The 16,489-nt window shown below is 40.7% G+C and overlaps 1 protein-coding gene across 2 annotated transcripts in view; it reads right to left on the bottom strand.

Moving 5' to 3' along the window:
• CPNE4 (copine 4) overlaps positions 1 to 16,489 on the bottom strand; it is a 448,003-nt gene that overhangs the window by 149,019 nt on the left and 282,495 nt on the right. For both annotated transcript variants that reach the window (XM_012766878.2, XM_076005366.1), the window contains exon 3: positions 6,360 to 6,539. In XM_012766878.2, coding sequence (XP_012622332.2) covers positions 6,360 to 6,539 — 180 coding nt within the window. The remainder of the gene's footprint in view (positions 1 to 6,359; positions 6,540 to 16,489) is intronic.

Genomic DNA, 16,489 nt, shown 5'->3' with positions numbered 1-16,489 from the left:
CTCCTGTGTCTAGCCATTCCCTGTACACTGAAGCAGTACACAGGAGAAGCAATCTTCTCTACAACCGGAGTTATGAAGAAGGAAAATGTTGATGGTTTTTCTTTTGGCGTAATCACTAGAAAGAAGAGCCATTTTGAGAAAAAGAGCAAAACTCCTGTCACACCAAAGTGTCACAACCTGTGAAACTATGAAGGGCAAGGGAGTTCTGCTCTGTGTCTTTACAAAGCTCTCAGTACAAATGCATGTGTCTGGTATGTTACTCTACATGTAGAAGATACTCAACAAAGGTTTTGATTTTAAGACAGTATCAAGTTCACACTTTTATCTGAAAGAAAACAGAAAGAGATGTTCTTACATAATCAAGGATTGTTTTAAAAGTCTTTTATGATTTGTTCACATATGGCATGGTCAATAAATTTCCTTCAAAAAATAAAAGTCTCTTGGCCGGGCGCTGTGGCTCACGCCTGTAATCCTAGCTCTTGGGAGGCCGAGGCGGGCGGATTGCTCAAGGTCAGGAGTTCAAAACCAGCCTGAGCAAGAGCGAGACCCCGTCTCTACTATAAATAGAAAGAAATTAATTGGCCAACTGATATATATATATAAAATTAGCCGGGCATGGTGGCGCATGCCTGTAGTCCCAGCTACTCAGGAGGCTGAGGCAGAAGGATCACTCAAGCCCAGGAGTTTGAGGTTGCTGTGAGCTAGGCTGACGCCACGGCACTCACTCTAGCCTGGACAACAAAGTGAGACTCTGTCTCAAAAAAAAATAAATAAATAAATAAATAAAAAATAAAAGTCTCTGAGAGATTTTATCCATTTTTATGTTATTAGCTGTCAACCATAAGGAATCAGCTCCCAAATCTGTATGTCTATTCCAGATCCATGTGGTCAGCTGCCAACAGATAACCTTCTCTAAATTTTGCACAGACATCTGATCTTACCAGGCCAGCATCACTTCTAATCGCTACCCCACTCCTCAATAGGACCTATTCCCCTCAGGGACAGCTAAATCACTTCTCTAGTTATTAATACATAAGCCAGACACCTGCAAACCCCTCCTCCCTCACCCAGTCTCATGGCTTATTGATCCTGCTTTTGGACAGACTGTCTTCTGGGTCCCTCTTCTCAGCTTCTGTAACCACTGCCATCCTCATTTCTTTCCTGTTATTGCAATAGTTTCCTGTTTTTCCTTGCCTCCCACCCTTCATGGGAATGTCAAAGTGATCTTTCTAAACACACACATCCAATCCCGTTTTCCTCCCGGTTCCCAGGGCCTCAGTGCATCAAGTCCAAGCTCTCTGAAGTTTAGAGAAAAGCACTAAAACCCTCATGATCGGGTTCCTCTGTTCCTGTCTAGCATCCTCTATCTTCTCTGCACCCTCACTTGATCACCTAGTCATGCCGAGTCACTCAAGAGTTCTCTGTCATCCCCCTCATGCTGCTGTGTGTATGTGTGATGGTCATGTTGCCAAGAGAGTCCTTATTTCTTTTCTTTGCTGGAGAATTCCTACTCATCCTTTGAGATGTAGTCATGTTTCTTGTGAGACTTCCCTGATTCCCTCTAGGCAGAGGTAAGTCTTTCTCCCATAGCTCCTGAACACATTTCTATTGTAATGCCTAGCAATATGTATTTTGATTATTTATTTACTAGTCTGTGTCTCCCAGCTAATTATAAGCTTCTCTGGGACAAGGCCTCTGTCTTTTTCATCTTCGTGTCTCTAGCACCTAGCATGTTACTTAGCATATACATGGCACTTGCTAAACACTTGTTTGAAAGAATGAATACATGAATGAATGAAACATAGCATGTTAATAAAAAAAAAAAGCCATATGCCCTTCCCTGTATCAATCACTGCGGCCATAAAAATTGGATATTCTGATTGATTTAAGCCAATCATTATCCATCCCCAAAGTGTGGGAAAGGCCTATCCCACCAATCACATGGCCAACAATACGAGAGGGTGTTAGATATCCAGAGAGGCCAGCATGTCACCTGGAGGTAGAGCAGTGTGGTTTGGAAACATGGTTTAGGGCTACACCAAACAAATCTAACTTGCTATTCATTTGCTTCATCTAAGCCATGACCTGAAATAGTTTTCAGAACAGGTGGCCTTCCCACGTTATCCTTCCCTGGGTCATGGCAGAAGAAATTTTCAGATTAAGGATCAAAAGCTCTGACTTCTGCTTTTGGTTCTGTTGAGACATTGAATCTTTCTGATTCTCAGTTTTATCAACTATAAAATGTGGTTAATGACACCTGTGCTCCCAGGACTGTCAAGAGGGTCAAATGAAATGATTAGCTCTTTCAAAAGCATCAAAAACATGTTTAGAAAGAACTTTTATAATCTCACCCTTACTGCTCACCTCTATATCTTCCTTATTTTATTTTATTTTTTATATAACTGCTTCTTTTATTTTAGTTGCCAGGAAGAAGCATTCCATAATTTTTATTCCTTATTTTAAGGTTAAAAAAATTAAGCCAATGCAACCTCTAAGTTTCTCTTTGTTCACCCCACTCTAGCCAGCCCAGCCTTCTTTTAGCTCCTCATATGTGCTATATCAATCATGGTTACTTTTAGTTCAAGGAATGGAAGATCCCATCCCGAACGGCTTCAACAATAGGACATTTTATTCTCCCATAATAAGGAGTCCACCAATAGAGTAGGCTCCAAATATGGCATATCAGGCCCATGCCTCCACATCCCCTCTGCTGCCCCCCGGTTGCTTCACCTTGTTGAAGGTGGTTGCAGTAGTTCCAAGAATCATAGACAGAGAAGAACTGCATTTTCATGTGTGTCTCTTTCTTAGGCTAAGGAAATATTCCCAAGAAAAATCCTCATATCTTACTGGCCATATGTCCACCTCTCAACCAATCTCTGACAAGTGGAGGATGGGATTTCTGTGACTGGCAGAGATTACTCAGGATTCACTCTTGAGCTAGGGATAGGGCTATTTTATATACAGCCACATGGTAGAAAATGATCTGAAAATGATCAGAATCTGACAGCTGAAAGAGTGGGTGCCTGAGTCTCAGACAGGCAATCAACAGATGCTGTCAGTGCCCTGCTCATACCCCCAGGTCCTACCACCTGAGTACACATCACTGACTTCTGATCACCAGCACCTGTATTTCTTCTACACTGGCTTCTCCCAACAATGCTTATAACAGTTGCTGTTTAGTTACTTGTTTGTGTAATTATTTGCTTTCCATCTCTATCCCTTGCAAGCTTTTTCTGATCTTTGGGACCTGCTTTGCCACCTACACAATAGGAAGGAAATGCTAGAGGATTAATGTTCCCACCCTAAAAATAGCCCTTAATGACTGATGAGAGTATATGTACCCCAAGTGTATAAATGTCCCACTTCCACCATCTCTAGGGTGAGATAACTCTGTGATATTTGTTCTACACTGGCTTCTAGAGCATCCCCAGCAGAATGAAGCTCCAGTTGCCCACAGTGGTAACTGGCTTGACCACACTCCCTTACAGACTGCCCTCCTTATCCTGTCTTACTTTTTCACTCCACTATCATGTTGTCTTTACCTACTTTGACTTCCTGTCTCAGAGTTGGCTTCTTGGGAAAACGAAATGAAGATGTTCTGCATCATATGCCAAACTCCTTCCTGAATCTAGAGGCTTTGTGCATAATGTTTCCATCTGCTTAGAATGCATTTCCTCTTCCTTCTGACTTGACACAATCTCACTTTTCCTTCAAGCTTTAGTGCAAATGTCACTTCCCTTGGAGTGCTATCTTTGATCCCTCTCCACCTGACACCCTTCCCCCATGCTTGCTCTCTTCTTCTGTAGTTTTCTCAACAATGCTTATAACAGTTGCTGTTTAGTTACTTGTTTGTGTAATTATTTGATTTCCATCTTTATCCCCAATTAGACTGGGACCGAGTTGAGGTCAGGGATGATGTTCTTGGCCCACCATGGTATCGCTGGTGCCTACCACAATGCCTGGCACAGCGTAGAGGATGGAGGACTGGCTAACTGGCTTTGGAAAGACGAGCCTTGTAAAAGACTAAAGATGTACATTTGAGGGTCATTAACGCAGAAATAATCATCAGAGCTTTGGATAAAAAAGGTCTTTTATCCATATGACTCCTACAAGGATATACATTTATTTCTTATGACAAAATATAACATTTCTATATAGGAGGAATGCCCATTGTTTAAGGGGGAATCTTGGTGTATCCCATTTATAACTGTAAAAGATGCAATTTTAATCATTTTTAATAGAAACCGGATTCCATCTTAAGTCCACAATTTATTCATTCTTTTATTAACCTAATACCTACTTATGGGGCATTGTATCTCACAAGATTTTAGAATCATCTGCCATTGGAAGACTCTTTTCAGAAGTCATTAGAGAGAATATATTAATGGAGAATATTCCAGGTTCTCTCTCTGCCTTCCCTCAACTGTATTTCCACATTGGGCTTTTGGTTTTCATTAAAAGAGCAGAGCAATGTTATGAAATCAATCACTATATTTGCTGGAAAAGGGTAACTGAGGATTTCGTCAATTTTGTCACTTGGTGCTTATGGGGAGAAATTTCTTTGTTTTTTAAATTAATTAATTACTTTTTTATTTCAGAATATGTGAAAACAACCCAAGTGCCCATCAATACATGAGTGGATTAATAAAATATGGTATATGTATACCATGGAGTACTACTCAGCCACAAAAACAATGGTGATCTAGCATCTCTTGCATTATCCTGAAGGAGCTGGAGCCCATTCTACTAAGTGAAGTATCACAAGAATGGAAAAACAAGCACCACGTGCACTCACCATCAAATCAGTACTAATTGATTAACACTTATGTGCACATATGGTAATAACATTCATTGGATGTGGGGCACGTGATGGGGGAGGAGGAGATGGATATAGTCACACATAATGGGTGTGGTGCACACTGGGGGATTGACACACTTGTAGCTCTGACTTGGGCTGTGCAAAGGCAATATATGTAACCTAAACACTTGTACCCCCATAATATTCTGAAATAAAAAAATAAATAAAAGAAATTTAGTGATAAGTGGCATGAAGCAATGTAAATACAAACAAGCAAGCAAACAAGTATGGTTGCCATCTCTTTGTCAGGCAGACTCTTTCTCACAAATTGCTAAACCCCACACTTACCTTGACAGGGGATGAATCCAGGTTTTGTAGGGCTTGAATTAGAATCCCTTTTTGAGGAAAAAAAGTGCAAAACTACAAATAAAAATGTAGCACAGAAGGGACCCACATGAGAGAAGAGATCTGAAGTTTAAGCTTCATTGGTTCCACAGTAAATCAGCGCCAGAGAAACTGGTCTCTTCCTGTCCCATACACCTGCCACATTTGTTCTGACCTCTATGACTTGTTTGTGTTGCTTTCTTACTTCGAAGGCCTCACTCCTTTTTATTCTTCCATCCTAGGACTATAGCTTTTCAAGCTTTGTTTTCATAGTGCTTTTATTTGACTCTAGCCAGCAGAAAAGTCATCTCTTCCCCAAAGGCCCACTACCCCATGTGTAGAGCCCTGGATATTTTGTCATGAATTGCTCTACTTGAGGTGCATAGATAATGCCTTCTCCAGCAAGATTGTCCCCTGTCTGGGCCCAGGATTGTTTCTCCTTTTAGATTTCTCTCAACCCTTAGCACAGTTCTGGGTACAATAGGAAGGGACGGGAAAAAGGAAAGGTCTCATAGAAGCAGAATGATGGGGTTTGGAGACAGGCAGGCCTGGTCATGTCCTAGCTCTGCCACCTGTCACGGTGGGACTTTTAGCAAGTTTGTCAACCTCTCTAAGTCTCAGTTTTCCCACTGAAAAAATGGATATGATAGTGATATTTATGTCACATTATTGTTGTGAGGATTAAGTAAAAGCATTTATTCATTCACCAAGTATCTATTTAGCCCCTACCTTGGGCTATTTTTGGCACCAGAGACTTGGAATAAATGTGAACGACAAATAGTCTGTGTGGAGGCTCTCAAGGTTGAGTTGGCAGATGGAAATTTATCACAGGACAGGATAAGGCCATAACAGACACACGAGCAGAGTGTGGAGCCAGATGCATAGTAAGCGCTCGATAAATAGTTGCTGAATAAGTGGCTAACATAATGAGGGAATTTGGAAGAGAAAAATCATTACTTTTGCAAAAAAAAAAGTAATTTTACAGATTTGCAAGATCATCTCAATATAAATATAATGGATATGACAGTGCCTGGGAAGTTGTAACATGCTACATGTTAAAGAAAATAAAATCAATAGGCAAAAGAAAGCAAGAATTAAATGAGGGAAGAAAGGAAAAAAAGGGAGAGAGAAAGATCCTAAGGTGGCAAGGAGGAGGAAGGGACGTCTGTTGACCCACCTGGCCAAGTGTGCACTCCATGCCACCCAGGAAGTCAGCTTCTTTCAGCCCATTGTGGTTGCTGCTGATGTCGTGGACTTCAAACCGCAGGCGCTGCACCTCTTCAAAGTAAAAGTCAACCGTAAACAGTTTTGAGTACACTGGGTTTATGCAGGTGCGAATCACCTCTGTCCTGTCAACCTGCAAGAGGAGATAAAGAGAAAACCTATCAGGTATTAGGAGATTTTATTACCATCTTTCAAGCAAATTAATCTCATGGTGCTTCCATTTTTGTCAACCATAAAGGATGAGAAGTTCAAAAGTCTACAAGTGGCACCTTCCGAGGACGAGCCAAATTTCAAGGAAGAAAATCTTATTAGACATAACAATTTGAAGTTTTTATATGAGGATTTAAAGTATGTTGTATTATTAGATGATAGGGCAGGATGACTCAATCGTAGTGGCTGCCTAGAGCCTGAAGGCACATCTTGGCTCAGGAGGCAAGAGATCTGTAAACAGTTAGTGATGTCCGGTGGGCACAGTAATGGAAAAATGGCAGTGTAGGTGTCTCATTTTAGCCAACTCTAATATGAATTTACTAAATCATGATTCCTGGCAAAATGAAGTAGAAAGTCCATGAGACTAAATAAGAGGATAACAGCCTTTAGTCTCAAGTATGTCCCTTATTAGGTATATAATGTTCACCTACTCATCTCAGTTCCCTAGGTCTCAGTATCCTCATTGGCAAAATGAAAATGAGATGATTAGAGGATGAATTAGAGTCTGTCCTGCTCTAACATGAAATCATAGTTCCCTTTGCCTTCTGTGATAATAACTCTCCATTTGTCCCCCTCTGCCACATCCATATCTGCCACTTTCTGCCCTACCCTGCGACCCGGAGGCTGGCCTCTATGAATTCAATTTCTGGGGCTCCCCTGCCCTCTGGGTTCTGGTTGGAGTCAGCCAGAGAGAGGAGTTGGCAGGAGATGAGAGAGTGGAAGAACAGAGAGGTGCAAGCATGTCTCCGCATGCACAGATTCTGCTAGCAGGCCCTCTCCACAGAGGGAGCTTTTGCTGGGGTTAGGTAACACAGTCCCTCTCTCTTGAACCTTCAGAGTGCAGGGTGGTAGTGGCTTTCTGCAGCTGCTATCCCTGATGTCTCTCAGATGCCTAATTTTCCTTTGCTGGCTTGCTTAATCCTGCCCACATCCCTATAAAGCATTCCTCTCTACAGAGATTAGCCCTTTAGGTTAGGCTCTCTGGGTATGCCATCTGTTTTCTGCTAGGATCTTTACCACTAAGGTTCTTTTCCTCTATATTTGTCACAGGTAAAAATACACAAAACCATTTATATTCTGGGAAGCCTTAAAGGACTAAGTTATAGATAACCCAAGATCCTATAGCATCTCTCAACTGGAGCTACCCATCCTTCATTCTTTACAAATCAACTGGAGCCTATGTGTACTGTCAGCTTTCAAATAGAAACATGGTTTATTGGCTACTTCCTAAGTGTCAATTGTTAGCACAAACTGTGAGAACCCTTTCTTTCACTTTCATATACATAAAAGGAAATAGCTTCTTAATAAAATAAAGGGAAGGCAGTTCTTAACCGTATTATACATGCCTGTATTACCCAGCAAAAAAAGATTTGATGCTTGCTCCATGCTCCCCTGACACTCTAAGTTCAGTGCTTTATCCCTGGCCCTAACCCTTGCTATGTGGAGAGATGTGTAAGAGAGGGTTGTCCTTTAAGGAACACTACCTGCCATTCTTCACCGGACAGACAATGCAGATTGCAAGGAGAAGGAGAACATAGTTTTTGTTATGTCCTTGTCCAATAGATAGGAAGACAAGAAATTAAACTTGAGCCCATTGTTGATTAGGATTTTACAAGTTATTGTTCAGATCCATGGTTATTTGACTATTCTGGCTTCCCATGAAGATCTAGCTTGTATTTGCAGTGAATTATATATTCTTATATTAATATTATGTTCATGGGGTGGGATGACAGGACTGATTATGCCACTAGATGATCATATAAGTATAAAAATTTACTACATTGGCATAATTTTTTTTCAGTTGTGCAGAGATCATAGTTTTGAATAATAGTATAAATGAGAGATTATAAACTGGGAGTCTGCAAGTGTAATGTGACTTGGAGATATTTTATTTGTCCCACTCAAAGTATTTTCCCCTTAATTTGCCAGCATAAAAAGGAAGCTATTTCTGTTGCCTTCCCTTCAGAAGAAATTAGACCGCATTCTTACATGGTAACAATTGAAGACTGTCCCATTCGGACAGGGCATTCACGCTCCAGTTCTCACAGTCCCTTCCGGGCCCTTCTCCTTCAAATCTGCCTGCCCCCGAGAGGCATTTTTACAATATCTGGTCCAAATTCATGGAAGAATGAGCCAAATGATAAAAGATTTAATTATATTTATGTAGTGTCTTTTGATAGAGGATTTTAGAATAACCCCCAAGAAGTACATTACAGATGGATCTGACATCCTCAAGACAGAAAAAGTGTCTTCTCTGCTTGTGGATGGAAGAAGAGAGTCCTGAGCAGGTTTAGATGACACAAGATAGGAAATGGAAACTCTAGTCTTGTTATTCTGCTTCAGCCACCTCAAAGGGTGCAAATGAGTGATGTGCACCAATCCTGGTACTTTTCTTCTCGCTTTTTCATTTCCAAATGGTGCTCCCACATATACATAAACTTCATGTTGGCATCAAGCCACACACCTCAGACACACTATCCAACGTAAGCTGCCAGCACGCAACACCAAGTGACTTGGTCTTTTGGGGAAATGATAAGATGGAAAAGCATGAAGTAACATTTGTATTAGCAAGATACGTAATTTCTGAGTATAATCTGAGGGCCAGTAAGAATCCAAGGAGTGTGAGTGCTCAAGGAAAGAAAGAAAATGATGATAAGGGAAGTGCTTGCTATAATAAGTGTTTGAAAGATATTTCAAAACATTCTGCATTTCCACTTATCCTAGAAGATGCATTATCTTTTCTGGAGGCTAAATTTAAGTTTCACTTGAACAACAGGACCTAGGATATATCATGTTTCTAATTGAAAGGCATCAAGATCAAGCTGGTTGTTTCCAAAAGACCATCCACCTACTGGTGCTGCTGGCTGTGTCAGAATCAACTGGGGAGCTTTCTTTAAATCTCAGATTCCTTTTCCCTACTCCAAGTGATTCTGATTTAGTAAGTATAGGGCAGGACACAGAAATATATATATTTTAAAACTATTCTAGAGAATTCTAATGTGGGGGTATCGGTCCAAGGGAAATGAGGGGATGTAGGATCTTTTCCTTGCTCTCGTGTGAGATCGAGGTTTATTTTAATCTTGCTTACTCTCTGTTACTCTGTCTGTAAAAATGTGAATGCTTATCTTGCCTCTTCCCTACTCATAGTGACTGCTATATTCACATTGCTTTATAGTTTATAGAACACATATCCAGTTTAAAAATTTGATTCTTATAGCAATCATGTGGTGTAAGCTTCATACTGTTTTACATATAAGAAAATACAAGGTCAAATATCAACAGAAGGTACTTCAAATCAGTGTGGGCACTTGAACTCATGCCTTCTGACCTCAAAGCCTGGGCTACTTTCATTAATTTGTGTTTATTCAGGGGCATCCCTAGAAAGAAAGGAAAAATGCAGCTAGGTTATAGTGTGATGGTGATAGGATCAATCAATGAATACTGCTTCTGATTAGATGCTCTTTTATTACACAAATATCATCTAAAATATATTTCAGCATAACAATAAAATTCATAATAGCTAACACTTTTGGAAGGGCCTCTTACATCACAGGTACTCATATAAAAAAACAGCCTTATTGAGGTATAAGTGACATATAATAAGGCACATGTATTTAAAGTGTGTAATTTAATATATTTTGACATGTGTATACCTGTAAAAGCATCATCACAATTAAGATAATGAACATACCCATACCTCTAAAATTTCCTATGCCCCTTTGTAACCCCTTCTTCTCACCCCTCTTTTCCCCCATTCCCAAGAAATTACTGATGTGTTTTCTGTTACTGTAGATTAGTTTGTATCCTCTGTAATATATAACAATGTTCATTATAATATACAGTATTATACAGTATGTGGTCTTATCTTTATTCTTTCACATAACATAATTATCTTGAGATTTATCTGTTGTCATATTCATGGTTCATCTTTTTTTTAATATTTATTTTTTTTTTCCCCAAATTCTGTGGGTACAAATATTGTTAGGGTTACATATCTTGCCCCTGTACCCCTTCCCCAACCCACTCTGCCAGAGGGGTATTAAGGGCATCCAAGTTGGGTCAGAAGAGATCAAACTCTCACTCTTTGCTGATGATATGATATTATATCTAGAAAACCCCATGGACTCATCCAAGAGACTCCTAGATCTGATCAATGAATTCGGTAAAGTTTCAGGGTATAAAATCAATATATACAAATCAGAAGCATTCATATATGGTTCATCTTTTTATTAATGAGTAGTATTTCACTGACATACATTTGGACTGTTTCCATTTTTTGGCTATTACACATAAAACTGCCCTGGGTAATTATGTACAAGTCCTTTGTATGGACACATATTTTCTCTTCTCTTTGATAAATACCGAGGAGTGAAATAGATGTATGTTTAACTTTTTAAGTTCTAATAGCTATACAGTATTATCTCATTGTGGTTTAATTTCAATTTTCCTAAAACTAGTGATGTGGAGGATCTTTCCATAGGGGTATTTGCCATCTGTATATCTTCATGATGAAGTGGCTGTCCAAGTGTCTTGACAAGCTCTCGCTTTTCCTCCTCATGATAACACACAAGGAAGTAGGTACTATATCACCCCCTTTTATTGGGAGAGACAGAGACCCCATAACTTTTCCAATTTTACCAAACTTCCAAGTAGCAGAGGTGAGATTTGAACCTAGGCAGTTAAACTCCAGAGTCTATATATTTAACCTCTATGCTATATAGTCTTCCAAATTTGAAGCATTCTCATAAACCTTGTTGCTCTAAGTAATGCAACAGACAGACAACAAATGTACATGTGGAACTGATGGGGAAAGTCAATGAACGGGGGTGCAGTTGTGTCTCTGGAGATCTGGGCATGCTGGAGATACAATGGGGGCCCTGAACATTGCTCATAGAAAGTAGATTGGATGGGGGACAGGCACATGGGCCATCAGCAAACAGTTCAAGACTAAGCACTCAATGGCCATCTACTCCCTGGGATTTCCAAGGGCTGGAAATGCCATGGGCAAAGTTGCAGGGGGCAGGTGAGGACTAAACAATGCAATGCTATTGGTGGGGAGGAGGTCAAGGCAGGAGCCAAAATTGCTACCAGTCACTGAATTCTCTAAGGTTTCCTGGAGAAGTACAGGCCCTTATCATCCCAAGGGTGAGAGATCCTGGTAAAGAATGTCATCACAGGCCAGAGAGAGACACAAGGCCCCAGGGTAGGCTTATAATTAGGTATTTCTTCAAACTGATATTCTTTAACTATTTCCTCAATATTTATTTAGTGAGAATAGAGATAAACTAATTTTTTTCTGAATAAAAAAATGGATAATTTTCTTTATGTTTAAAAAATAAAGGATTTATTACAGTCAATTTTTCAAACCGTATAACTTCCAAAGAGACATATTAAAGCTCATAAAATTTAGATAATAAAACAAATCACTGAGCCACCAGAAATAGCATTATTCAATTTCAGGATTTCAGCTGCTTGTGGTTGCTGATTTTACGTGACTAGCCTCAGGGTTGGCGATCTGTCCTGTAGCTGCAACAAACATGTTGCCAGTCTCAAAATCACTCAACAGAGAGAGATAGGTTGGTGCTGTTGAGATATGATTTTTATTTTCAATTTAAGTGGATTTTTCTACTTTGATAGAACAAAAGCTCCTTAACAGTTTGCGGGTTGTGTAAAGAGTCACAGGTGGAAACTTGAGTTGATTGGTGCCATTCATTTTGCGATCTGTCTACATGCCAAGGTTGTGTCATTTCTGGCTGTATAGCTAATCTGCCACATGGATTGGGGGATCCAGCTCACTGGTTCCTGGGACTGAAAATATGCCTGAGTCTTTGACAGCCTTTCTTTCTCCTTAACTTATCATAAATGACTTGGGTGGAAACTGACTCCTACTTGGTAAACTATTAAATTCCTTCTTGAAATGGCAAGTTGGGTGGTGACCAATGGTGACAGTAACTTTTCTGCTCAGGCACAGGAAGGGGTGAGAGAAAAAATGATGTACCTTTACTGACTTCTTTTTACCTTTGCAGAGGGCACTTTACATAGAATCTTCTTCACTCCTTATTTTCTTTGACTTTAAAACATACTTTTATTTCATAGTTTAGTATCTTTGAAATTGAGATGCATGTTATAATTGATGATATGCCATTATTTAATTGGAAGCATTTTTTTCCTTCCTGGGGACACATAAAATAATGGTTCATTTTTCAACTGATGTATTACTTTACAAATGATTCTATTAAATATATCATTTCCATTTTGCAAATGATAAAATAAAACTGTGCATGAGAAATGTGGTGGCAAAAGCAAGACTCAAATTCAGTCTTTTTTTTTTTTTTTTTTTGAGACAGAGTCTCGCTTTGTTGCCCAGGCTAGAGTGAGTGCCGTGGCATCAGCCTAGCTCACAGCAACCTCAAACTCCTGGGCTCGAGTGATCCTTCTGCCTCAGCCTCCCGGGTAGCTGGGACTACAGGCATGCGCCACCATGCCCAACTAATTTTATATATATATATATATATCAGTTGGCCAATTAATTTCTTTCTATTTATAGTAGAGACGGGGTCTCGCTCTTGGTCAGGCTGGTTTTGAACTCCTGACCTTGAGCAATCCACCCGCCTCGGCCTCCCAAGAGCTAGGATTACAGGCGTGAGCCACAGCGCCCGGCCAAATTCAGTCTTTCTGACTCCAAAATATATGTTCTATTATGTCATTTGTTATGGGTTGAATTATGTTCCTCAAAATTCATATACCAGTACCTCAGAATGTGACCTCATATGGAAATAGGGTCATTGCCGAAGTAATTAGTTAAGTTAGGACAAGGTCATACTGAGGTAGGGTGGGCTCCTGATCTGATGATGTAACTGATGTTCTTACAAAAATGGGAAATTTGGACACAGACATGCACACAGGGAGAACACCACGTGAACATGAGGGAAGGGATTGAAGTGGTGCAATCTCCTGTTCCTCATTACCAGCCAAGGAATGCCAAAGATTGCCAGCAAAACAGCAGAAGCCAGGAGAGGGGCATGAAACAGGTTCTTCTTAGTGCCCTCAGAAGAAACCAGCCAGGCTGACATCTCGATCTCAGATTTCTAGCCTGCAGAACTATGAAAGGATAAATTTCTGGTGTTTAAGCCAGTTTGTGGTACTTCACCACGGCAGCCCTAGCTAACTAATATACCATTCTACCTCTGTCAAGAAACATCCAGCCTGACACCTTTCACAGATTTATCTCTAAAAAGATATGCTGTACCCACCAAGCATAAAACCTTTGAATACTCTAGATTAAATTGAACAAGTCATCCAGGATTCCAAGTGTTTTTCTTCCACTCTCAATTCATTGGTTCTTCCCTTCATCCTCCTGCCATGCTCTTAGCCTGGCTCTCATGTAACAGGGCCTCTGTTTATGGATCCCTGGGGATGAACCTCCTGGAAACCTTAAAGCTAGACATTCTGTTCACCAATAGAAATAGCCTGGGGCTTATGATGTTTAAAGCAGTCAGCAGAGTTGCATCACTTTGCCCAGGAGTGTGGCTCAGAAGTAAATGAAATGAGCATCACTCCATAGGTACCATCAGAGAGGTCTCAGATGCCAATGATGTGATCCAGGTCTTCTTCCTCCTTTGCTGCCCACCCTAGTCCCTCTAAGCTGCTGGCTTCAGCCTCACAGAGCCAGAGCCAACCTGACTGCATGGGTAATACAGGCTTGGGATGGGTCACAAGTGCACCCTCTTGTGCAACACCTCATATCTTCTACAGCTGTTCCTTTTCCCCAGGGGTGCTGTACAAGAGAACTTCTATGATGTTCTGCATGGTCCAAATGGTAGCCACTAACCACATGTGGCTATTCAGTACTTGAAATGTGGCTAGTAGGACTGAGAGACTGAATTTTAAATTTAAGTCTAAGTTTAAATAGCCACATGTGTACAGCATTGTTCTAGCTTGGGCCAGCTCTATCTCCCTGCAACTTTGTGAAATCCTGCATGATACATACACATACTTATTTAATTGACCTGGAGATTTCCAGGTGATTTCAACACAGATATCAGGAAGTTTCAAACGTTTTGCACACTGAAACCACCTGGAGATCTCCAGGCCAATTAAATTAGAATCTCTGGACATGAAATCTAGGCATCAGCAGTTTAAAAATCTACCAAGATGATTTCAATATACAGTTAAGTTTATATTAATCATATTACCAATCATAATGGCTCAGCTCCAAGTGGTTGGAGACAGGAGCCAGAGCTATTGTGTGGTCTACTCTGAGTACCACACCACAACCTCTAGATCAGACTTTGTATATTAACACATTCCTGCTTTCTTGGAAGATGCCATTTGAACTACTGCTCATCTCACTACAGGACATGAGGACTGAATGAAAGAAATAATCGTATTATGGGAAAAGGTGGTTTATTTGGATGTTTTATCCAGTCAAGCAATCCACTAACTGGCACACCCCTATTTGTGAAACAAGAGTTAGTGGATGTGGCACCCATTCTCCTTTGCATCCCCTGATCTTCCTGCTCTGCTGTGTCCCAGGAGACTGGCCTGCATGGATGGCTTCATTCAGCTTTCTTTGCCGGCTCACCCTCCTTCAGCCAATGGAAGGCACCAGTAGGAGATCAGAAAGCAGGAAAGGTCAGTGTGTTTTTCTTGCTCCCTCCTTGCTACATGTTACAATTTTGGCAGTAACTACATCCCTCCACCTATAGCCCCCCCAGGTGCCCTTTCTGCAAAGCTCTAGCTCTTGTTGGTTTCCAGTAACACCACCATTTCTGCCTGTCCAGCAAGTTCCACTAATATTGGCTTCTGACTATTGCCAGTCCCAGGACATCTCAGCTTCCTTTGCCGGATCCTTTAAACTTGCCCTGTAATACATCTCTAAATGGTCCCTTCATTAACATTTCTTTTTCTCCCAGAATGCTGATTGGTTTCCTGATGCTCTTAAAAATGTCCCAAGATACTGCAGAACCTGGGAGAGCCTTCTAAATCTCAAGGGCAGAGGAAATTGTGTCCAGTCTGGTAGCTAATGATTAATGAATTACATAGGCTTTTAAAGCTTTGAAAACTGGTAATCCCTCTGTGATTTATATGATACCTTCCTCTTAGTGACAACACCCTATTCCCCATCCTTGCTCAATAATCCATCACAAGGAACACTTCCTGAGCACTTAGTGTGCACCAGGTAGCGTTCTAACCACTTTGCATACCTTACTCCATGCAATCATCGCAACAACCACTATTACTATTTTACAGATGAGGAAACTTAGGGTCAAAAAGGTTAACTTGCTCAAGGTCACCCAGCTATTAAGTGATAGAGCCACTGGGATTTCCCTTAAAGCTCCTTCCTGGGACATGGCATCTCTCTTGAAGAAGATGAATATGTTCAGGTACCATCTGACCACCGTGGTTTCAAGCAGGGCCATTCTGAATGCCCAATACTCTAAATGCTCCTTGGGAGAAAAACAATCTTTAACACCCTCAACTGGGCGACAGATCCTGAAAATCTTTTTGGTGTGACTGTTGAGTATCTAGCACAGTCTCTCTCCATCTTCAAACTTTCTCTTCCTCCTCCTGTTCTATTTTTCTCTTCCAAGTTCCTTCCACTTAGCTAGAGCCCCTCTAGAATGGCTCAGGAGAAATCTAGATGTTCCAAGTCAAGAGGACAAAAGACACTTCTATGACATAAAAGGTGTTTTTTAGTCCTAAATCAACTGCCTTATACTCACCCCCCCTTTCCAGCTCTAAACTGGTATATAAATATCAAGCAATCAGAAACTGCCTCACAGAATTCATGCCTGCCTGCCAAAAGCAGGCAGAGCCCTTCACAATCAGGAGCAAGAAGGTGTTGGATTGCTGTCACTGCAACTTGCAGTG

The sequence above is a fragment of the Microcebus murinus genome, chromosome 1 (assembly GCF_040939455.1).
Source record: "Microcebus murinus isolate Inina chromosome 1, M.murinus_Inina_mat1.0, whole genome shotgun sequence".
Classification (NCBI taxonomy): domain Eukaryota; kingdom Metazoa; phylum Chordata; class Mammalia; order Primates; family Cheirogaleidae; genus Microcebus; species Microcebus murinus.
This window is presented reverse-complemented; position numbering and strand designations above follow the sequence as displayed.